Consider the following 25,940-nt stretch of genomic DNA (forward strand, 5'->3'; position numbering starts at 1 on the left):
ATCATGCAGCTGCCGTGTGCATCTTTCTGTTAATGTTATTCAAGCAAAGCTTTTACTTGTAGCTGGCACTTCCTCATGCTCTCCCTTTTATATATATATTCACATATATATGGATATATGTGTGTGTCTCTGCCTGTAAATGAGCTTATATGCTGGCTCTGAGCAGGTCACCTCAGCATCGGAGGTTAATCAGAGTAGCACTGCATATAGACAGGTTAGAAGTAGATGAAAATAGCCACAGTGCACCACATTAAGGTAGCTATGTTATTTCTGGGACCTGTGGTGGTATTACACAGTATTGTGCAGGGTAGATAAATCAAAGCGGTTAGATGGCAGGTCAGGCATCCCTAATGATTGTGCTGTGCTCCATACCCTTTGATTCAATTCTAAAAGTCTTTCTCTTAAACCAAGGGAGGGTAGTTGGAGAAGGGAACAATTTTATTCTATTTTACCTGTAATGGGAGGGGAAATTAAAGAGGAGCAGGGTGTCCCAAGTTAATATCTGATTCTTTATTCTGACCTGTCAGCTGGTGCAAGGATTGGTAAAGGAAGGTGTCCTCGTAGCAAACGTAGAAATCCCATAAGTTTGAATTATGATGTGTAGTCTTGGCTCAGGAGACCATTTTCATCTAGTTATTGTGATATAACATTTTTGAGCATACATGCCCATATATCGTTAATTTTTTTTTTCCCCAGTTCCCTATCAAATTATCAGAAAAAAATTTGTTCCATTACACAAGAGAAAAGCACAATACAGGTTTTATAAAAATGTAAGCTCATAATATATGCAAATGTATGTATAGATTGCACCTAAGTCTTTCATGGAGAGAATCAAAGTCTCAAGAGAGACTTCAGCAAAGAATGAATAAACAAATGCTTAGATGCCTGCTGTTGTACAGGCATTGATAGTTGTTGACATAATGACATGTTTCAATCTTATTCTAAAATACAAATAGGTGTTTCACAGTGTTGTTCAATTTAATAAAGTGTGCTGAAGGCTATGTCACCAAATATTATGGGTTGCTCCATAATAAAGGAAAAGTAAGCTGAACTGGAGATTTATTTTCAAGAGCGTCACTGTGAAGCTCTGCTAACTTAGATATGAGCTGTTCAGATTGTAGCTTAGTCAGTTGCTGGTAGACCTGGAAAACGATCCTGATTTGGAAGTGGTAACTGTTGACAAGGGCAGTGGAAGGTATTTTGTTTCCTAGGTTAGCATACATCCAGTGCCTTTCCTGCTTTTGTCATCTTCCAGATCCTATTATTTCTCTTGTCTTCTCCCAGCTTCACTCAAACCCATGAAATGAGAAAACAGTTCTGGAAGGGATATCTGCTTGCTCCAAGCACACCTTTTGTTTGTCTTCTCCAGCAGCTTAATAGTGAAGGTGAATAGGCCTCCTCACTGCACATCTCTATTATCTGCTTCTGCTGCTGGCTTCAGTACTACCTACCAGTACTGTACAACACTTCAGCCAGTCTGCTACTAATCTGCTGCTCTTGGTGCTACAGATGCTCTCTTTGGTCTTGTGTGCTTTTTCTGCCTTTGCTGTTTCTGGTCAAAGAAGCCATCCTTTCCATCCCCAAGTGGCTGCATGGTTGCCTGTTTGCAGTTAGGTGCTCACGAGTGTTGGCGTGTAAAACTACATTCAATCAAATAAGCTTTCAGGACACTCTTGAAGCACTTTCCCTGTCAACCCTTTTTCCTCTTTTCCTGCTTCAGCATAGGAAAGCAAGTTGGCTGTTCCTGCATTATCTGCCTAAATCACATCTCCGACCTGTTCTGGTAGGGCTTTTGTTACTATTGCCTTAATGAACATAGAAATGAAACTCCAAAAGACTGTCATGGGTGTCTCTGCCATACAGCCTCATCTACAGTAAGATGTGAAAATATCTGTGCTAGAACTGTTTATAGTAGTTTGCAATAGTTTGCAAAGGATGTTTTTAATTTCTAGATACATATAATTTCATAATTGCTTTATACAACAGGCATTTATTTCTGAGGACCTTAACTGGGTTTTGAAGGCATACCTAAGTAATGAAACTGAATTTTATGAATTAAAGAAAGCTATGGAACATATATGTTTATATTATTTTATGTGTTTTACTTTTTTTTAGCACAGTTTGAAAAGTTCTATTTAGCACCCAGGAGAAAAACATTAAACAGCTCTGCATTTTGTTTTTCAGTGTGCAGTGACCTGGAATTCAGGGAGGTTGCAAACAGATTGAGAGACTGGTTTAAGGCACTTCATGAAAGTGGAATTCATAATAAGAAGACTAGGATTGTTCAAAGGCCTGAAAGAACCAGTAAGAGATTTCTGCTTGTCTTATTTGATGTTCTCTTTGACACTTTTCTGTACTTTTGTATTTCCGTTGCTAAGACTTGCCTTTTTCTCATGTGCCTTAAGTAGGCATGTGTACAAAACCATAACTTTGTGCTTTTCTAAAGTTAATTTCTTATTTATGGCTTAGTACTGATACAAGATGTTCACTTTAAACTTTCGATGTTATTTGGCAGGACTCTTGTGTGTAAGAATGTGTGGCAGCTACCATTCACAATGCTTTCATTTGTGAATGCTATCAAATTGTCTAATTGTCTGTATAAGGAGACAAAACAGAAGAAACAAGTAGGGATTTTGAGCAACTTTTCCATAGAGAAAACGGAATTGCTGAATGGCTAGCCCTAAGAAATAATGTACAGGAGCTGTAATTACATGTGACCCATCGTTGCTAGTTGATGCCTCTGTAGGTACTGGTACAGAAAAACACATGGAAAAGAAGTAAAAATGAATTTTCAAGGGTATACTTCAAACTGGAAAAGATTCAGGAGTACTAATGAAGTGGAAACAGTAGGGGGCATAATTTGTTTTTAACCCCCTCAAATATTTATATAGGTTTTTTTGTTGTGGAAAGTAGTAAAGTTTTAAAATGTAATTATCAAAGGGCTTATTTAAAATAGCAGTTGAAATGTGCAGTAATAGTTTCAAGAGTGATGTCCTACTGTGAAGCAGAGTCAAATTAGATTTCATAAGCCGTAAAACTCTACCTTTCATTAATATGAAGAGCAAACTATGAATTCCTCCAGAGTATGTTTCACAGAACTTGGCCACCAGTGGCTGCTTACCTTATTTCCTTCATTATTAACTTTTTAAGTATTTGGGATTTTTTTTGTTTTTTTAGCTTTTCTTTGATTGCTATTGGTAGCATTACTTTTTTCAAGAAATCCAGTTATTTCATTTAATTGGAAATGTCATTTCTTTGTGATTTTTCATGCTAAGGAAATATGGATAATTCTGTAAAAACCAATGAATTAAAGATGATTCTGTGTAATCTGGGAATACTTCTCTTAACATTGAGAAAAAATGTTTCTGAGGCAAGGTGGTAATACAGTAATGTCACTTTTTATTGATATTGAAAAAAACACATTAAAAACATATATTTCCAATTTACATTCTGGTTGGTTCCCATAACTGACATGTGATCTGCTTCTCATCCAGTAATGAAAACAACAAAAATACGAAGTTTGCAACTTTTAAGTAAGCATTTATTGTATAGTAAGAAATAAAATGTATCTAAAAATATAGCTAGTGTTAGCACATCGCTCAGTTAAAGGTCAGCTGAAACGGGTCCTGTTTCTTGCTGAATACTCACTTTGTTTAGGGTAACACACTGAATAGGTAAGGTAAAAAATGCAGCACAGCTCTTTAGAAGCCTGATAATAGAGTAAAAGTTCAAAAAGAAATTTGGGGAATGATAAAAGAAGCAACTGTACTGCTATTAAGTACTACGGCATACATAAATAAAAAGTCAGTGTTTCAAGTATGTCGGTTCTATGTAATACAGGAATGTAAAGTTCATAATTAATACTTTGAATACATTGAAATGTAGTGCAAGCACAAAGTTCTTAAGAGCATGAGATTTTTCCTTTAGGCATTTCCCTTGACCTTTTATCCTTAAGCACACAGGCGGCATTGATAAGACCTAGTATCTATACTTGAGGCAGGTATTTGTATCATGATGTGTACGTGGATATATTACACTCACATTTATTTTATCACTTGTTTGTTTGCAAATTTTTACTTTATAATAGCAATCAAAGACTGTATTTAGACTTAGGTTCTAAGATATTAATATGTGTGACTAAAAATGCAAGTGTCTTGTGGAATTTTGGACCATGTCAATTTTTGGACCTAGAAATATGTTATGTGATCCAAACTGGTTGGTTTGTTTTTAAACTTTGATGGTAACTTACTATAACATTAGCAACACTCATAAGATTGAGTGGTGTCTACCTAATGTTGATTTTGCATCTAGTACATCCTAAATATTCATGTTTTGGCACTTCATGTACAATGCAGAAGATGATAACCATCTGCTTAGATTATGTAGACCAAAGCAGTTGTGAGATATGTGGGTATTTTTAGAACAGATTGTTCAACTGCATGAAGCACTTTGGTCTGTGAGCATGAGGAGCTCTTCTGCAGAAAATGTTATGGTCCCATTCTGATTAGCTTCCTCCAAAGTTTTGGGGTCTGTGGAATCTTTCCCACCTAACCTGAGCTAGTAAAGGACTCTTTCTATGGCAAGTAGAGAGATGTATTTGCCTTCAAAAGCCTTCAGATGAGGATCTTCTCTACAAAGACAATTGGTCCAATTGAGGGGAAAAAACTGGTTTCTGGCCCAGTTTTCAGAATTCCTTTTTGGAAGCCTTCAAAGTTACAAAGTTCTCTCCTTTGACGGTATAAAGAATTCACATGTACTTCAGGAGGTATCTGAAATTTTAGGCACAAGTTAGACTAGATCCTACGCTACCAGTTTTTTGAGAGACAGAATCAAGAGTTGATTTGGATGGCTAAGAATAGTCTTTTCAGAGCTCTTTTTCATCAACAGGTAAGGAAATACAGTCTGTGTGGAAAAATCTGTTTTCATTGTACTACTGACTTTAAATTCCCTGTGAACATGGTGCTGTCAGAAATGTTTGACTTACACTTGTAACATGGTACCAGAAATTAATTCTAAACAGCTAGAATGTTGTACAAAATATTAATTGATTACTATGCTGGTTTTAAATTAGATTTTCTGTTTCAAAGAGTTATACCTCATCAACTTTAAAATAGAGGTAGTGTTGTTACAAGAATGTTGAAAAGTTTGCTCTTTGTTATAGGAATGCTAGGATGTAAGCATGGAAGTTTGATAATAGGCTTTGGCATATTTATTTTCTTTTTACTAAAACAAAGCAAATCAAGTTGTAAAAAATGATTACATGTGAGACATTCAGTTTGTCCTATCTTTTTTTCTTTTCTTTTTCTCTTTAAAAAAGAGTTTTTCGACAAAACCTACAGTGTTTCACAAAAACATTTGGACAATAACTGTTTAGAGTCTAGTGTTTTAGTACTGTGGTCAGTTACTCAAATTGCATATATCTGTGAAAAAAATTTGCTTTAAAATACAAAATATCCTATTTGTGCAATATTTACTCGATTTTATAAATAACCAATATTTACTTGGTTTAATTAATTTGACAGCCTACTGCAAAAAGGCAGTCCATCTATAGACAGAAAGTGATCGAATGAATATATGATCAGTAGTAGTTTTCTTTCATTTCTGGATTTGGGGATGCAAAAATTGTTTAAAAACTGGTTTCATTAATGCAACTATATGGTTTTTCTGATATGTCCATTTCTGAACTTCAAAATTTCTCATTTGAGGCAGCAAAAGATACTGCATCCTATGAGAAATTAACGTCTGTGGTTTAGAAGAAAATATTAGGTCACTATGTCCCTGTAAAATCACAAAGCAACAAAAATAATGATAACCATTCAACATGGTAATGTCCTTTCTCATACCATTAAGAAACTCTTAAAACTGTTCTTCAAGAGCTAAGCTCTCGAGTAGTATCCCTAATGAAATCCCTCAAAGTCGGTCTCCAATGTTATAGGAGGTGCAAGACATCAGACACATTAATTTTTAAGTATACCAGGGAGTCCACCCCCTATTTTGGGGATGTCCGAGCGCCACACCTAGAAATAAGTCTTGCAAAGAACTTCTCAGTCATGTGTAATGACCTTATACTTAGCACATGAGACTTGGTGATCTGTAGAGAACAACAGCTACGACAAATGCACCTGAATGCAACCTCCCCTTTTGGAGTCCTAGTTATTCTAGCAGATCCCTGGAGTTGTTCATGACCCTTGGGGAGTTAAAAATCTGTTTTGGCACCCTTTCCCCCAGGCTGTCCTTTATTCTTGTCATAGAGTTCCTTCCTCACTGAAAAACCATTCTGCATTTAAAAAAGCAATTTGTGACATCCTTTCTGGTTGTCTGTTTGCATTTAGGATTTTTCATATCTCAGTCTCTCTGGTGGCACTTGGGACAGGATTTATTAAAAGGCTTGGGCACAGTCCTTCTGACCAAGCTAGATGTGGTGCAAGTTTATAGTGCCGTGCTGGTGCTTTTCAGAGTTGTTCCAGCTATTAAATAGTCCACGTTGATCCATACACTCATTAATATTATTTCTAAACAAACCAAACAGTAGTGTTTAAGTTGTTCTGCTAGAGCCATCACTATGCTGATAACAAGTTAAAATGTAAAGTGCCTACATTGGTGTGTTTTTACAAGAGCTACATAATTTTGTTTAACTGACACTTATTTTTTTCCAAAGCTGAATCTTATTAGTAATGCAGACTAGAATATTTCAAATAATTAATAGGGGTTTATTTCCAAAATCCCTTTTGTGTCCAGATGTATTCAGATTGCATATATCTAGAAGTATCATTACTATAAATGCTATATAAACACTTAAATCTTGTCCTCAGGCCATTTATGGTCTAAATAGATGACACAAAGGGGAAAAGGATACTTTACCCCCATACTACAATAATACCCACATTATTAGTCCCTTCTGGATGTTGAAAATAAGAGCTTGAAAAATTAAGTGAGATTTTACATACTTGTTTAAAGTCTTCTAAAATATTTGTTCTATTTCTGTATTAATTTTGTGTGATAAAAGTCTAGGGAATTAATGCATCAAATGCAAAGCACAAAAAATACCGTAGTCCCACAAATATTTCTGCTAACAGGCAGTCTATTTCTGAAGAATACTTGTGTGCCTTGTCATCTTAGAAGATGAAAGACCAGAGGCCAAAGGTAATAGAGAATCTTCTTGTGGCTTGGGAATAATATGATTATTTGGAGTCCAATACATTAATAATTTTGAAAATAACAGAAAAATACAAGAAGTCTGAAAGAAAATTACTTATAATTGGCTTGTCTAGAACTAGCATGATGAGATATTATCACACTAAAATTGCCGAATACGCTTACAAACTTGCAGCAGAAAAAGACCAATTTTGTATAGAAAAGTGTAAATAAAATTATCAATTTCATATCTTTGCTTGGAGGTTTTTACTTCATTCTGGCTATCCTAAGTTCCTTATCGATGAAGAGACACAGCTGACATTACGCAGAGATGAATTAAATTTCCCTGATCTTCATTGCTGAAGCATATTTGGAAACCCTAATGTACAGACAGAACTCATAAGCAGAACAATAAGTTTTTGCTTACTCTCGTTAGTACTCTCCCATAAAGTCATTGTATAGTTATAAGAGATAAAAGGAATTGCAGTTTTAAACATCATTTTTGATGTCTTGAAAACGCTGACTGCCTGAGAATTTGGCTACTTCCTGAGATTACCTCAGAAAATGTCCCGTAAGCTGTACTGCAAAGTGGTACGGGCTGGCATCCTGAACCATAGTTCTAGTTTGCTAGAAAGAAAAGGTTCTTCAAATTCTAATGACTTTCTGCATGTGTCAGGTTAGCGTAAGCCCCGGCATCCTTAAAGCAAGAGTCTAGAAGAAGAAATCCAGCCTAGAAGTAATTCTGAGCAGGAATTTTAAATTAATCCATCTTTACTTAAAATTAAGACTTTGAATGAACTAAATCAGTATTGTTGACTGAAGTATGTTTTGACTCAATCTTTTGTAGAGAATTATCCTTATACACAATGAAACATATATAGATGTTTATTGTAGCATTTTATTTTATTTCTCCCTCCTCAGGTATCTTCTACTTTTCCTTAACAGTCACTCCTATTAATTAAATGGTTAGTCTGGTGTCCCACAGAATACATTTCATCTGAACTGTCAATCTATTAGCAAACTGGTAGCCTCCAGCAATAGGATTCATCTTGATTCCCGCCCACACCACCACCTCCATATAAAACTCTCTAAAACACTTTATGGAAAAGGAGAGACTTCAGGATGCAAACTTTCACAGGTGTTTAAGGGACGTTGCAGCTGTGCTTTGTTTCCTTCCCTTGTACCTTTTGTTGTAAAATGAGGGTCAGCTATCCTAGGTTTATCGTAAGACCTTTGGTACCTTCCCCATGTCTTGCCCTAACCCACGCTCCGCTCCTATCGGTGTAATCATAGTGAGCAGGAATACATTACAACTTTAGGCAGGTGACAGAGAATGTTATGCCTAATGCTATCTCCTTCTTGGGCTAGTATGGAGCCAGATCAGTCTCACCTAGATCAGCACTTTTGTGAACAGCAAATACAACAGAAAGCATTCACTTCTGCTTAGTCCTCTTTAGTCCTTCCTGCTCAGGTTTGTCCTAATAAAACTATATTAGAAAGGAAAACTTCTTCCCAGCTTGTGCATGGTGGGCCTCAGCTGTGAGATGCTGTTAACTGAAGATTTTCTGATAGCCAAAATATTAGACAAATCCATCACAAGGTAAAACCTTCTTGCTATGCAGCTTGCACGCTGAACAAGTAAAAGCCATGGTCTAGATGGCAGTCAGGACTCCAGCAGAGTGCATGTGTGTTAATTCATATCTATGATTTGCCAGTGTTCTGGTATTGGAAAGAATCATGCAGTTTACTTCTCTTGGCATATTAGATAATTTTTATATAATGCAATATGTCAGCCATATGTATGTATGCAGTTTTGATTTCCACATAATGTCAAAAGCTATCTTCCTCAGTGTACACAAGGATTTATTGCTTATGAGCTTAATAAGCAGGCAAACAATAGTTTTACCTTGAAAAGCAGATTATATTTACTAGGAGTTGAAATTCTCCCCCGAGAAATAATCAGAAACACAGGAGCATTTCTGTTGGTTCCTTTTTAGGAAATGTTTTGAATGCTAGTGTGTAAGCTATGGAGAAGGGGTATATTTCTCAACAATATTTCCCTTGGGATTGTTTTGGCTGAGGAAAAGAGCTTAAGCTGGTACTTCACATTTTTCCAGACAATGTTCAGAAATAGCTGCATAAAAGCTCATTTCATTATGGTATATGGAAATAGATTTCAAATAAGTGGTTAAAATGAGAGAAAGACAAAATCTTTCGTAATTTAGACATCTGAGCAGCAATTTTTGCTCTCCTCAGTATGCTGTCCTGGTACTTAATCATCAAGAATAAATTACTATCCTTCAACTATACTAATTTTCCCCCTTTAGTTTCTGCTTTTTGTTTTGTGTCACAACTGTGAATAATGTGTAAGAACAGCATTCTGGTTGGCGTTCAAAGTGATAATATATGTAGGCTGTGATTTGGGCAATTAAGTTCTAGGTCATCTGGTGATTCTGTGATTCCTAGTTCTGTATCACCTGACCCCCTCATGTGTCAAACCATGATAGCAGATGTTGAACTCTAGGTATGTACTTAAGTGCTTTCCTGACTTTTTCTCAAGTCTATCACCTTCAAGAGGGACACCTGTATTCTTTTATCAATATTATAGTAGAGGAAGAAAGTCACTGCAGAGAGAAAGCACTTCTGATAGTCTTAAGTTTGGACAGTTCCTTAAGGGTTCTTTAAAATTGAACCAAGAATTTTACTTTACTGTAGTAATCTTTTAAGGGTTTATAATGTGAACGTGGAACTGAGGTGATGATCTCTATGTGGTGTAGCAGTTCTGAAGGAGGTGGACTGCTCCATTTTAGATCAAAGCAAGCTGCTTCTGTCTCTGTCAACAAGTGGCTGGCTTACCTCTGAAATACTTTAGCCATTTTTATTTATTTTGCCTAAACTAATATTTGACCTAGATTTCAGACATTTCTAGACTATACTGCAGTGACTGATGGTTGTGAAACAAGCCAAATGAAAACTAAGAAGAGATGTGATTTTTCTCTATTTAAAACACTAAAATTGTAAATACCAGAGAAGAGAAAGAACTAAAAAAGTAATAAAAGCAACAACAAATATACCTGGGCTGTAAATAAAAATACAAACTACTTCAGAAGCAAATTCTGAAAAAAGAAACATAAACTACTTTCAAGGTAAAGCATGATTAGTTTTTGAAATTATTACATCAAACAGTTATTTAGTAGAAAGCTAGACCCCATGACCCACAGTGCTTTTTCTCCAGTATAAGATGCTATTTAATAGATAGGTTATGACAACTTTAATATATGTAAAATTTATTTTTCAGGCTTGGAAATAACAAAAGAAGTTTCTTATATGAAATGATATTTTTTGAAGTGGGTTTATTAATTCTGATATGCCAGTTATAATCTATTCCTGTTTACTAGGAAGTGTATATCATAAACAATAGAGTTCAAACTCTATAGTTAAAAATTAAACTATAGTTATGTTGAACTTTAACTGGATTTACAGAAAATACTACAACATAATGACATTTTTGTGGTGCTTTCCTGTTGATATGAGTGATTTGTAATAAAATCATCTGGTTTTTAATGATATCGCTGACTCCTATACAAATGTTTTAATTTCAAGCTCTGTCCTTAACTATGCCAAATGTAATAGATAAAACTCCAGTGGGACGTCACTACTAGACACGCTTTTTAAAAAAAAAAGCTATATAGAACAAAGTGAGAAAAAATTGAGGAATGGAAATAGAGGATGAACTTGAGTTCACAGGCTAATGCTAGTTAAGGGAATAAAGAAAAAAATAGGGATAAAATCTTCTGCAGATATATAATATTGTTCCAACCTTAATTTAGTGATGTATAAAACCTTTGAAATGTTCAGTGGTCTTTCACTATTCTTCAGATAAATTTATTTCTTTTTAGAGTAAAATTTGAAACTGACTGAGAGAAATAAAATAAGCAGGTGTTTGGGTTTTCTCCCCTTTTCCTTAGTAGAGTTTATTAAATACATAACACTAGCTTCTGGTGTCCTAAAATGCAAAGTACTTAATGATGTAAGCTTTTCCAGCATTGACCACAAATGCTAATTTAAAAATACTTTGTCCCAAGCTTGAAAGTGATGCCTCTTCCAATAAACCTACGCTTAAAATTCCACATACAGATGTATTATCTACAATTATCTACTTTGCCCCACAAGATCCATCCCTGAATACACCTTTAAAGTGGCTTTTATCTTATATCCCTTCTAGCTGGCATCTTATTCATTAAAATCTGTCTCCTCATGGTTGCTCTTTTTCTGCAGCTTGTCTTGCAGTTTGGTGAGCTGGCCAGAATGCCAAATTCTGAAAAAAATTGTGAGCACAAAAATAATTCCTCCCTTCATGCAGGTACACAAAAGGCAGGGTAGGAAACAGTATGTTTCACATCGACCCCTTTCTGAATCCAAGGTCTCAAGGAGGATCTCTAGCTAAAAGCAGGACTAGCAGAGAAAAGAGAAATGTCTGGGAAGTGTTAAGAGGCCTTCAGGAAGAGAGCCTTAGAGGTAAATAATGTTACACTGAACATTCATCCTTAGACAAAATGTTTTAAGGTGGAGGAACCTTCCAGAATTTTTCAAATCGGAAACACTTGTTAAATAATTTTGATATCTTTTACAGATAAAGTCGAATAACACATCTACTATATATCCTTTTTCATTCAGTCGGGTCCTGTCTCTCTCTCTGCTCTTCCTAATCCACAAAAAAATAAGTTGTTTTGTCTTGACGTTTTATCAGGGGCTGGAGAGGAAGGGAGAGTCCGTTGGTTGAATGCTTGGCTATATTTTTAAATTGCGTTAAACACATCAAAAATACCATAAATATCAAATGGCTTGCTTTATTTTTTTGCTTTTTTCTTTCTATCAAGCAGAAATAATAATGAATGCGACAGATCAACAGGGAGTAAGAAAAAGTGAGACTGCCCTGATAAAAAGTCACAGTTAATTTAGGATTTCTGGGGAACAGGAGTTTATGTGGTTGTCTGACTTCCACGGGGAGTTTTTGGTGCTGTCAGCTTTCTTCTTTTCCTTTCCGAAATGGTCGTTCTACCATAGCATGGATGTTTCCACATACATATATATCTAAAGGAAAATCTACTGATTTCTAAATCTAATTACTGAGTTATCCAGGTTGACCTGTTTTAGCAGTATAGAAACACTTTTCAGATTTCTTTATTGTTTTCAGAACAACAACTAACGCAGGCAGGCTTGATTTCAACAGCAGTTGAAACGGGGAATTCCTGTGTGCTCTCATGTCAACTTTTCTATAGCCATATTCACCATTCTCATTTTTTCAGTACTCGGGTTTTAGCTTAAAAGTTTTCAGAAGAATAGTATTTAGTAGCACTGCCTGGCCACATGCACCATAAACCTGTGGTACGACCCATAGCGCATGAACAGGAAAAAACGTGTGTGTATATCAAATGCAGCTCACATCTTCTACATAGGCAAGAGGCCTGGCGGTTTCTGAATTTCCCATCCATGTCCATATGCAAGTCTGCATGTACTTTACAGTTGATGCAGGAAAAACAAACATGAGGTCTGAGCTCTGGCTACAGGAATAATTAACTCAGCCTGTTCCTGATAGCCCTTTTTTCCAAGCAACAATTTAGGAAGATGCAAGCTGTATTAGTAGGTCTGATGCTGGCAGCCGCCTGCTCTTAGCAATCATCTTTTCCATGGCCTCCTCCAAGATGTAAAGTACATCAGGTAAAGATAAAATGTCATAACTTTCAAGGTGTTGCTGAGGCTGAGTATTGTGTTCCTTTTTCATAGAATTGAATATATGTTATAAGAAGAAAAAAATGGACTCCAACAAGTTACCTGGAATTTATTCTCTTCTTAGCTCTGTAAACATTGCAAACCACTTAAGCTTCACTCTCCTGATTTATAATATCACTAAAATGCCTCAACAGAATTATTTTCCAGGAAATCACTGCAGATCATTTATTACTGTACATAATGTGTGCGCTATAGGTATAATGTTTGATAAGAAAACTCATATTTCTAAATGTTTTGAGAGTGATGGGTTAATTTTTTTTAGCAGGTTAATTTAATGATTTTTTTAAATGATGCTGACATATAATTTATACATAGTATTTCAATAGCATACACTGTTTATGTACTATATCTATGTGCTGCTGGAGCAATTTCCATGATGCAGCATTCTTTTGTGGTGGCTGAGCTCAGCAGCTGCTGTATCTTTCCTGCTCTATGATTTTTATTTTTTTCTTTTTGCCTCTTAGGATTTGATACCAGCATTTTGCCAATTTGCAAAGACTCCCTTGGCTGGATGTTTAACAGGCTTGATACGAACTATGACCTGTTGTTGGACCAGTCAGAACTTGGAAGCATTTACCTTGACAAGAATGAGCCATGCACCAGGGCATTCTTCAATTCTTGTGACACATACAAGGACAGTTTGATATCTAACAATGAGTGGTGCTACTGCTTCCAAAGACAGCAAGGTAAAAGATGAGAACAACCTGTATATGTATATGACTGACCTTTTTGTAGTGCTTTATCTTTTTTTACCATATTAAGAAGATTACCATGAACTACACACTCTTAAATGCTGTACCATGAATTTGTGTTAAGGTTTTGACCTGTTGTGAATACCTAAAATGAAGTAAAAAAAAAAAACAACAAACAAATAACCAACCCAAGCTAAATGGAAAGGCTTGCTAGAAATTCAAGGATTCTAAATAAAGTGCAAAACAGCAGCTAATGCTTTTACAGCGATATTGTTTCTCATGCCAACTTCCAATAAGTATGCAGAGGAAAGAGACCAAAATAAAGAACAAAATGACTTAAATTATTTCTTTCCCAATCTACTTCGCCTACATCATAAAATAAACTTTTTTATTGCTAAAGTAGGGCATCTTCATGTTCTGTTTTGTGAGCCTATTAAAATAACTGAATGAACATTACGGATAAAGTTATTTCACGTCATTTGGACCTAAAACCAATTGATTTTTACTGCCTAGATGAATCTCTTATTAATGTCCTGATGTGATTTGGTTAAACAAATAAACACAACCTATAAGCATTATTTTCCTGAGGATGATATAACAATTTTAGATCTAGGTGAGACATCACATAAATTATATAATCAAACTAGTTGTAATGAATCAAAGAGTTTACTCATTAAATGTTGGCTGAAACTGGACAGAATTGCCCCTTCGTTTTTCTTACTAACATGAGGGAGATTTTAAAGGGATAAATAGCAACCAGGGTCCAAATTTCTACTGCCAGTAGAAGAGATAAGACTGATTTGGTGGAAAGTTTGCAAAGTGAGTTCAACCTTTTTGAAGATTTTAATATCAGTTTTTAAATCTCACTTGTGCCCTTATCGTGATAAATTCCCATTAGCACTCAGCATCTATGGTTTGACTCTGATTTCCATGGAAATAAAGATTTTTATCATGTCACATCTGCCAGTTGTAAATCTGAACAAAAATAAAGCTGTACTTCTGTAGATACATACTAAATAGCAGACTTCTTTTTTTTGGTAACTTTGTAGTTAAGAAATTAACATTTAATCTTTCAAAACACCTTGTTTGTTTTATAGTAGAACAATATTTTGGCTTTTATTTTTATAAGCATGTATGTACTGCTAACAAAATTAGTAAATGAAAAATAATCCATCCCAGAAGTAAAGTAGTTCTTAAAGTAAAGAACATAACATGTTTTGTTTGGTTGTCTTTAAAATAAAAAAACAACACCACAATCATTTCAGCTTAATATATAAACACCCTTACTCTTTGGAGGGCAGCATAATTGTTTTCAATTGTCGGAGAAAGTACAGCACATGACATGTGGTCTAGTATGGTCCAAGGTTCTTCTACCAGTTGGCTCTTTTACCAATTTCATATAATGCATGTACAGTATAACCAGGGCATTAAGAAAGCACTTGCACAGATTAGTTTCAAGTAGTTTTGCATTCTATTGCCTATAAATGCTGTTGGTCTAAAATATTTGCTCAGTGTACCACTAGAACCCAAGGTTGGTATCGTAAAGACTGATCTAAACACTACTGAATTAAATTAATGGTACCCCGAAGGCTAAAAATCTGGCATCTGGCTTTCAGTGACACTGATTCTCCCCATTGCAGAATCCAACATTATCAAGCTTTTCTTCCCTTTTTACCAGTTTCCTCACTTTCTTGACCATGGTGTTGTGATAAGGTGCTGATTTAAAACAGATCATATAGCTTTTGATACCACAGTGTGTTTGAGCATATAGTAAAAAAGATGTATCCTCAACATTGTAAACGAGGTGAAATCTCAGTTTTGGCAATCCTTGCACATTAAACATGCACTCCATCCCTCCATATTAACACTGTCAACAAAATCTGTATTCTTTTTTGAAGGTGTAAGGAGAAAAAAAAAGCCTATAGTCTTCTTTTGTCACATCCTATAATTAGCTTTTGCACAACTATCTGAGTCCTAACTCCCTAGTGTTATTCATGACCCACTGAATTCTCTATTCATAATTTGCAGTGTTGCGCTAAACTTTGTAGTATGTTCATGTTTGGTTATGTTTTACTTGATTGAACAATCTAAATATGACCTTTAACTAGACCTTTGCTATTAATAGCAAAGAGATGGCTAGGTAGAGAAATTCAGTGGCTTCTTTCTGATGTTTACTAGAATAGGTTGATACTAACAGAATGCTTCAAGCCATGTAGGCAGCTCTCTGTATCCATTGAGCTTAATAGGTGCTTTCTGGGCAGATCTACAGTTTTACAGCACTGCTGTTGATTAACGATGTTCAAAGTGAATACAAAATTTAGTCAACAATATGTATCATACTGGGATAGAAATTCCATTGTGCTTTTTCAAAATACATAGTATTTACTTGAGTCATTATCTGAGAAGCCCTCTTGCTCTTTGATCTTAGCTTCACAGTTCAAGACAGTCAGGATCAGACAAGTACTTGTAACTCTTCTTCATTCTTTCTGAGATCTGTTATGATGCATTACAGTACACTAGACCCATTACTGCATAGTACTCACAACTTCTAGTCACTATAAGCAACTTCTTATGAATACTTAAGTCAGATCTTTCTTGCTTAGAAAAAGATCTTTCTGTAGTAGCTGTCCTGCCTTGACTAATGCTTAAACACTTATGTACGGCTCAGTGCTGCTTATTGCATTTTTTCTTTGCCTTATTCTGCTTTAAGCGTAGTTTAGTATTTCTGAGATACATCCAAGACACTATAATGCATTTCTGCAATACTTCAAAATCTGCACTTTGCCAGTGCTCTTTGCAAGTCTTCCTGTATGCTTTGGTTGCTATTGCCCTCTAGTTTCAACTACAATTCAGGCAAGTGCTTCAGTGCCCATCTTCAGAACTTATTTTCTTAGTTGTTTGACGCTAGCTTAACACTTTAGTGCTTATCTAAATGCTGAGGCACTTGCAGTGCTGGCCTTTTTATAGGTTGAATTTCTTTCTGCCAGTACTTCATCATTATTACAGCCTTGTTTTTGTTGCATCACTGCTTCAGAGTAGGAGAGTACCCGATTTTGCTGGGAATATTAATTCTTAGCACCTAAGTATTTCTTTACTGCAGGCCTCTGCATGGATCTATTAGTCCAGCACTCTCTAGATGCCTTTTTCTTACAGGCTCTTCTGTCTCTCAAGGCTGGAAGACATCTTTATGACTTTAAAAGTAGTCCATCTTACAGAAGAATGATAATTATCATATTCGTATTTGTAACATCAGTCTTTTCAGATTGCAGGATTTCAAATATGTTTATAGATGGTTCTAAAGGAAGGTGTAATGTGCCTTAACGCATAATTGAGGTCCCCAGAAGGATTTCTTGAAGTGCAGTATTGATGCTTTAAATCCCTAATGTTCAAGCCTCGGTTGTCCAAGAACAATTATAAAACTTGACCCCAAGCACAAGCAAGGCACAACATGGCAGCCTAATCTGCAGTGGACCATACACCAGAAGCTAGGGGCTTTGCCAAATATTATCTACTTGATAGATGGAAAATCACTGTTTTGTAATTGAATAAGATGGAGAATCTGTGAACCCTGGAGGCTTACTGTGTGGGTTAGCAGCTCCTTGAGACATGTCTTAAAAATCCTAGACATTCTTTGTCAAATCTACCAGTTTTACTCCCATTGCTCTGTTAATGTGCCTCTTTTTGGTAAATCAAAGCTTAATCGTACTAGCCTTGCAGCACCTCTTGATGCAGCTGAATATTGATATCTCAAGGGCCAGTATTAATAACATGGGATACTCTGGTGTACATCAGTACTTCGAGCACTGAAGAACTGTGGATGGCTGCTGTTAAGTGGTTCATGAATCACTCATAACAATGCAGTGATATTGTCAGAAAGACAATTCCTGCCACATCTGTGGAAGTAGATTAAGGATGAAGATGATTAGGTCTCTTATTTGTATTCAGATATCAGAGAGACTGATGTCAGATTCATTTCTATTTCAAAGGAAGCCACCACACTGATTTTTGTAAAGGAATTTTTCCTCCTTGGCTCAAGACTCCCAAAAGTTGCCCAGTGCCCTTTTTTTATTGAAATAAACATAGAAATCTAAAAGAAAGCTTTTCCAAACTCAGGAACTAACTGGACAATAAAGAAGGAAGCATTATGATTTGGGGAGAGAGGAAAAAGGATATGCTGTGGACCAAACAGAATTGGTTGAACTTCTAGCCTGCCGTTCTCTTTGACAGTTTTAAGCACCAGAGTGATTTAGTATTGTTAAGAGTTTTTGCTGCTTTTATCCTGAGAAGCAAAGCTTAAGTGTGAATCTTGAAGACCTAGCTTCTGCGAAGAAGAGAGTTTTGGGTAAGTAACTTTCTCATATTGCCTTGTTACCTTTTGGCTAGTGGTATTCCTTTTTGTAATTATACCACCAAAGATTTATAACTGTAAACAAAGATTTTTTTCTTTAGGCATAGTCCATCATTTTTACATTTCCACATGTTAGTGCTCATGTGTGCAACTCTGTGTTTCTAATTTAGGATTTTTTTCCATAGAACAAAATACATGTATTTTTCCTATTTGACTAGCTCTTCTCCTTCAGCATATTTCCCATCTTCTTTGAAAGACTAGACTAGACTAGAATCATTTAGGTTGGAAAGGACCTTTAAGATTATCGAGTCCAACTGTTAACCTAACACTGCCAAGTCCACCACAATCCTAGATCCTTCTAGCCTGTGGTACTTGTGTGCATAAATGACTATAATATTTTCGATTACCGATTAATTGGAAATACCTTTGGTTTAAGAAATAGTTGATCCTCAGAATGTTATACGATTAAGAGCTTAACTCTTTAAATACCAGGAAAGACAGAAACCTTACTTTTGAAAGGTAATGAACATCTCTGACATAAATAGTGAGCATGATCATCATCAAAGCACTTCTTACAACAAGACATGTAAAACTTTATATAGCCTCAGCAAGTACTCAAAGACTAAATACTTAAAACCCAATACCCCCCCAATGATGTCTAGTCCCAGTGGTTTTCAAGAGCACACACAGAAAATTGCTTGGTTGTCTGGAAAGACATCTCTTGAAAATTTGTTCTGGCACTAAAACTCCTGTGAACAGTATTTTAAAAGTAGAGCCTGCTTTTAAGGCCTTCGCTCTAAAAAGAATCATTATAGATTTAGCGTGAAAACCTGGCCCACCAGAGTCGAGGCCACTCTAAACGTTTATAAGCTTCTTTAAATGTATGGGATATGTAAATAGCATTTAAAATGTAAAGCCAAGAGAAATTAACCGCCTGCTGTCAGTAAGGTGTTATTGTCTTCCAGTTTCTATTTACTGTTAGATAAGAGCTCATGAATAATACCAAAGCCCTATTGGTATATCTAGGCTATGCCAGCCAAGGGGCTCTGTGTTCACCAGAAATATATTTTTGATCCCCAGTTCATCTAGGCATTTGTCACCAGAGTTTGAGCATTTCCACGAGAAAGGCACCTCCATGTATTATAATATATTCTTGCCATTCCTGCAGTCCTTTGTGCGTCTTGTGCAGCTCTCAGCTGGCTAAAGGGTGAGCACTCTTGTTTTCCTTTAGGAGGAATTCAGGAAAGGCTTCTTTGGACTATCACCACTCAAGTGATTTTTGCCTACCCATTGCCCTGCACAGTGACTGGGTTCTGGTCTAAGTGTGTGCTTCATCAATAAGCTAGGCCAGCCTTACTCGTCTTTAAACTAGCTCAGAAGGTTTTTTTCTGTTTGCGTATAGTTTCACTATATTTCAGAAGGGAGCCTTGAGTTAATTGCATGGCAAAGATGTATTCTAAATAATCAGAGTCTAAAATGGAAAATGCATTTAATATTCATAGAATGTGAGACTTTAGTGAGATGTTAAGAGAATATTGTCTGGCAACAGTATAAGCTAAAGACAGATGTGAGTAAACTCAGTAATACTACTGCTGCTGATTCAGAATGAGAAATGCCTTTGTGCTAATGGTCTAATGTAGTACTCAGTATCAGTGTTCAGAGATTAGTACTTTGCTGTCTTTGATTCTCTCACTTATTCAACAGTAACGTATACACATTCATGTCTTATTTCCTTCCCATTCATGGGGCATACTGTGACTTGCTTTTATAGACAGTAGAAAATTAAATGATTCAGCACTGGAGTAAGCTATAACTCTGAAGAATGGAAAACTGAATTTTAATACCTATTCTGCCATCTAAAGTTTGGCCACTGTTTTTAGCTTAGTTCGCTGAACATGGGGCTTTGTACCCATGGGATTAAATTGTTGGAATAGAATCACAATCTTGCAGACTTCAGTGGAGAAAATTATTTTCTTAGGGTAGTACATGAAATACAAAACTTGAACATGACTTCTAACAAGGACAAAAGGGAAGGAATTAAAAGAGCCATCCTGTTTCTAACCAATACATGAGGCAAGCTTCACAGTCACACTCAGATTTCTGTAGACTGATAAAATAGGGTGTGATAGAGTTACTATTTTGGTCTAGCATTCCTCGATCCTCCAGACTAGTGACTAGATGCTTGCTCACAGCTGGGTTAACTGGGAGTGGCCTTCTGCCCAAATCCATGGTGGTGCTCTAATTCATAATTCTGGAGCTGTAGCAAGGTGCAGTAATTCTTTTATTTCAGAGCTTAGAACATGACTACTAATGCAGGATGCGTGTGTTTCTTAAGATGTTGTGAGTGACCTTAGAACGTAGCAAACTGTGAAAACTTAGTCATATGCTTTTTTCCCTAGATACAGTGTAATCTGTTTAACTTTTTTTATGTCATTTTAGACCCACCTTGCCAGACAGAACTCAGCAACATTCAGAAGCAGCAAGGAGGAAAGAAGCTCCTAGGTGAGCCATAGATCATTCTTTTGAAGGTTTTATTGCTTACATAAATAACCCTAGTGAAACAGCAACATAAAATCAATATTAATCCAACAAAGATAGACTGCAGTAAATTCCAGCAACAAAATTTATGAAATTTTTGAAAGCTATTAAACTTAGTTTTATTACCTTACCTACCAAAAGATATTACATCTGTTTTATTACCCTAATAGAAGGTACGTTTTTACAGTTATAGAGGGGACAGTCTAAGGCACTCCTAAATTAGTATCTGTGCTGATCCTTTACCTGTAATATTCTTTAAATAATTGAAATCTTTGTTGTGAATCGGTTTATACTGTATCAATATTACTGAAATGTAAAATCTTCATTTTACCATCAGCCACTGTATAAAAGCTGCAATAAAAGGCTCGGCCCAAAGTAGTTGAAATTGTGTTTCTGCTAAGGATGGTTTCTAACAACAACTATACACTTCAAAATGCTTTCATATGAATGTTTTGTTCATTGTGGCCTGTCTACATTTTATGTTTCTTTCAAAAAGTCTCCGTTTGTTCCAAATGAAAAACAGTGGATTATTCAGCCTTAGGCAAGTCACTGCCTCACAAAATAAGTCCCTGATTGTGTCTCTTGTACTCTTGCTGGGGAACCCTTTTGGCTTAGAGCCTAATTTGCCTGGGTATTTTGCATATAAATGCCAATTTAACATTCTTTTTTTACATTTGTTGTTGATGAAATTGTTGTGTTACACTGCATTTGTCTGCTGTGGTGGGGTAATTAAATATTAATAGGTAACTAAACGGATTGTAAAATATATATATTAAATAAAAATAGCTCCTAAGCCTTGTAGCAGGTAGCTTGTTAGTCCAGGAAGTCTGGCCCTTATTATTCAGACTTGTTTGTACTCCACAGATTAGAGAACATCCCATTCAGGGTTGGGTGCTACATTTGAGCCTTTTCCCCAGAATACAGCGAAGATCTTGGCTGAGACGTTCAGGGAGTAAGGAATATGTGTCACAGGATCAATGAGAAATTTACAGGAAGATTGGTCACTTTATTTCTTGAAATCAGTTGAAGACTGATAGGTGTTATTTTCCCTCCCACATTTGATATATTCAGTCACTTTCTGCTTAACTGAATTTAGTAATAGTAAACCAGTCAGTGTAGAGTCTGGAATGAGGAAACAGCAAAAGGTAGTTACTTTCTGCTATAATTGTTACATTGGCCAAGAGGCAGTTTTTAATATTCTTATTCAATATTTATATATCACAGGGCAGTACATCCCCTTATGTGATGAAGATGGGTATTACAAACCAAGTCAGTGCCATGGAAGTGTAGGGCAGTGCTGGTGTGTTGACAGATACGGTAATGAGGTAACAGGATCCAGAACAAACGGTGTGGCAGAATGTGGTAAGTTAAGAACCCTTTGTGGCATTTGGTTTAGAGGTGTTATTCCCTTTGATTACCAACCAGATTAAATTTCTTCTGTAAGAACAGATGTGGGACCCAACTACATGGATTTTGAAACAAAAAACAACAAATTATAATTTGTTATTGTTATTACTTCATTATTTTTGCAACTTTGCAGCTACTAATAGACCTCATATATGTGCTTGGCATAATGTATATAAACCTAGGGATAATTAATTATCTAGAGCAGCATTAGACAAGCTCCAAAATGCTTGATGAAATCCCTTTGGGTAATCAGCATGCTAGTGAATTCAATTTGACATTTTTTTCAGTTTATATTTGAGGGAATTGCCAAAAGTTCCTAGCACACTAAATCTTCCCTTATTTTTCCCTTCCCTGCAGCACTGTGCAACTTCTTCCAAAAATTCCCACGTCATCTTTATTTGATGTCCCAGATAGAAAAAATGGCAATAAAATATTTTCCTTTTTAAAAAAAAAAGTCTTACGTGAGTCCTTTCCACTTCTTTTGCAACAAAAGAACATAGCCTGAAACAAAGGGTCAATTTAACACAGTATTTGACATACGAGCTCAGGCCTATTGTCCATCTAATCCGGGATCCTTTCTAGCTAAATGAACAGTTCTAGGTAGTTGAAGATAATATGTAAGAACTGAACAATAGACAGTGTATATTATCAGTAGTCCTTATTGTCATTTGTAAGTTGGACTTAAATCTCTTTCAGTTGTTCCTGGCACTCATAGTTCTACACATCCGTAAAATTTGTCTCCTTTTGTTAACATTGAGAAATTCATCCCTATTTAAGTGGTTTTCTTTTAAGACAAAAGAATTTTTTGTATTATTTATGTTTTATTTCTATGCCACACTGTGTAGTTTAAAATAAGTAATTGTCCTGAACCTAAATATTCTGGTGTGCCTTTTGTATGCTTATGTATATTATTCTAGAAATATGTAGTGTATCTTGTGTGTCTTTTCTGTCATACCTTTTTAGCTATCGATTTAGAGACTTCAGGTGATTTTGCCTCTGGCGATTTCCATGAATGGACAGATGATGAAGATGACGAAGATGAAATAATGAATGATGAAGATGAAATTGAAGATGATGATGAAGACGAAGGAGATGATGATGTTGATGATGACGATGATCATGATGGATATATTTGATGATATTAGGGGGTCCATGAATTGTACCTTACTAAAATACACAAGATGACATTTCATAAAATCCCTTTGCTCTCCAAGATCAAAAGGATTCTAACAAACATGTATATTTTGTATGATTATTTCAAACATTGCAGCTGGAGTCATAGACTTTTTTTGTTTAAATAAGAATAATTATATTATGTGCTTTTGAGTTTTTAAATGCCTTTGCGCTGAAGAAAACACATTGGAAGTCTAGCCTGAAGAAAGAAATGTTATGTGCTACTGAAAATATAAATGTGCAAAACACACTATAAAGACAACCAGTCTCTTTAAAACTCCGGTGAAAAGATATTTGCCCTTACATGGAACTGTGCATGTCCTCTTCAGAACACATACTGTAACTTAACTTTAGTTCTGTCAATGTTTTAGGCCCTGCGGGCTTTGCAAATTGTCCATTTAATAAATCAAAAATGTATTACAGTAGAAAAACATTGGTGCACAAGTAGCATCTCACCAGCCTTTAATTAACCAAAGGTATGGAGAAAAATCATCAGGAGGGAAAAAAAAAAAAAGCAAAGTCCTCCTTTGTGTTTGCATTTGTAGTTATGTTTTTTATTAGGAAATGGCTACGTTATTGAAAGGATTTTTCAAAAGCAGTAGCATGGACAAGCACCAATTCTGTAATTCTAAAGTTTTCTTGTCCTTCCGTAATTTTTTTCCTTTCATGTCAAGGTCGTATAGACTTTATCATTATTTACTCAAACATCGCTTCACCCTTTGTTGTTTCTCTGTATTTCCCTCTAATCAGATTAACATAAAATATTTTACATGGGGGAAAAAAATTTGCTTAAAATTATATTACCTTTATACATGACTGTATTTCAGAGTATTGGCACTTGCCCCAAGGTAGTTTTTAATAAATGTATAATGATACTTTTTATTTTCTTAGTTCAGGAAATAGTTTTGCATCTTTATCTTAATTCATGTTGTTTTCTGTTATTAGTGCAGAAACTTAGAGATCGTATTGTAAAGGTGCCTTGCAAAATAGAAATAGAGAGGTTTTAGCATGCATACCAGTATAGGATCTTAGGCAATAGCTAAGCACACCCAATTACCAAATTAATACCAGTATAGGTACTGCTGCTGGAATGAAGAAAATGGGTTATTTTAATTTTTTTCCTATTGTTATGTAATTACCATGTGGACTAGATTATAATTATTGTGTAGAGTAGCACTTAAGATTTGACTGTAGAGAAAATTACTTTAATCACTGTATTTATGTTAGCATGTTAATTAATTGTGTAGACATTTTGGGACTCCACCATCTTTGTTCATATCATATCTATTGCTTTCTGCCCACAATAAAATTGACATGACCTGTATAACGTAATACTACAGGTTGTATAATTTCAAAATTGCATCACTGGTTTCCCGACATTAGTTAAAAGGAAAATCAGTTTCTTATTTGAATTAATTTCTACACATTAAATACTAAATTTAATGTTTATCCTATGTAATATTGAAAAGTATAATGCATTTTCTTTTTTACTGTTTCTGTATAGTTTGCAAAATAAAGACTCTTGTAACCAACCTTTGGCCAGTATAGCCCATCATTTTGACTTTTTGCATAGTTTGAAATTTTGAAATAGGAAGGATTCATGTTTCAGATACATTTCACCTCTTAAAATACGTATTTATTTGTATAAAGCCATTTATTAATGTTTTATTTCCAGTAAAGATTTTTTGACTAAGGCAAACCCATAGGGAGCTTTTATTTCTCTGTATTTTTTCCTGAATTTTCTATAGCTTTGTTATGTGCTTTTATGACATTGTCTTCATTACATAGTAAAGAAAGAGAGAGATACTTCTTTTCAAACTGTCATAATTTGTGGGGCATAGTTGTATTATTTTCTTAAATAAAAGTAGTTAAGAGTTTTCCATTCCAATATAGTGGGATTTTATCAGAGAACAGTTTCTTATGGCTGAAATTAACTGATATATAAATTGATTTTAAATAAAGAAGCTGAAGAAAAAATGTTGTCGTTCTTGGCTGATGTAGCAAGTGCTGTTGTGGGTTTTTTTTTTCTGATGTGACAAATGGTCATTAGATGACAAACTAAAAATGGATTTCATTAAAACTTGTGATATTAGGAGAATTAAAGTATGGAAAGAGAATTCATAATGTGTTTAGCCTAATGGGATTACAGTCTGAAGACCATTGTAAAATGAACTATCATGTAGAAGAGCACAAAAGAAGTTTATATTCTTTCTTCCCTGAAAATTCCCCACTGAACTGGAAGAGGAGGGAATATACATGGATTTTAGTCCCTGAGTATCAAAGCTACCTATCATAAAGTCAGAAGTAAGTCAAGATAGCTAAATGTACTAAAGAACAGTGACAATGGAGATTCAGGATCATTTTGGAGAATTTCTGTGGTCCAAAACTAAAAGAGCAACCACAAACACTTCAATTGTTTCTCATTCATGAGGAAAAGCCAGAGAAGAGATTGATAGTGTGAGACTTCCTTTGAGAACATCCTTTTTAAAAAAAATAGGTAAATTTGTCTATGGATTAATATTATGGTGTTGATTTGCTTTCATGATACCAAATTAACTGGAAACTACTTCACTGCAGCATTAAAGAAATACATGAAATCAGGAGCAGGTAGAACAAATAACGGCAACGGCTGATAATATGAAATGACTAAATAACTAAACCATTCAGAAGCTTTTTCCTTCTTTCTGTCATATCCAAAAATTCGCACAGAGGTCTGTCCTCATGAGTACAGTCAGGCAGAAAGCAGTAGGGAGCCCTTGATTTTAAAACTTCATTATTTTTACAGTGTCACTGTCATTTGTTGTTGTTTTTTCTTGATCTTATAATTGTGCACATATACATGTACTTACAAATAT

General features: G+C 35.4%; 1 protein-coding gene across 1 annotated transcript in view; it reads left to right on the forward strand.

The window, feature by feature from the left end:
* The window catches only part of SPOCK3 (SPARC (osteonectin), cwcv and kazal like domains proteoglycan 3), a 233,268-nt gene extending 208,220 nt beyond the window's left edge, over window positions 1-25,048 (forward strand). Inside the window, exons 7-11 of the mRNA XM_076336559.1 lie at window positions 2,185-2,304; window positions 13,392-13,613; window positions 20,407-20,469; window positions 21,730-21,867; window positions 22,876-25,048. Coding sequence (XP_076192674.1) covers window positions 2,185-2,304; window positions 13,392-13,613; window positions 20,407-20,469; window positions 21,730-21,867; window positions 22,876-23,048 — 716 coding nt within the window. The 3' untranslated portion in view covers window positions 23,049-25,048. The remainder of the gene's footprint in view (window positions 1-2,184; window positions 2,305-13,391; window positions 13,614-20,406; window positions 20,470-21,729; window positions 21,868-22,875) is intronic.
* The last annotated feature ends 892 nt before the right edge of the window (window positions 25,049-25,940 follow it).

Source organism: Aptenodytes patagonicus, chromosome 4 (assembly GCF_965638725.1).
Source record: "Aptenodytes patagonicus chromosome 4, bAptPat1.pri.cur, whole genome shotgun sequence".
NCBI lineage: Eukaryota > Metazoa > Chordata > Aves > Sphenisciformes > Spheniscidae > Aptenodytes > Aptenodytes patagonicus.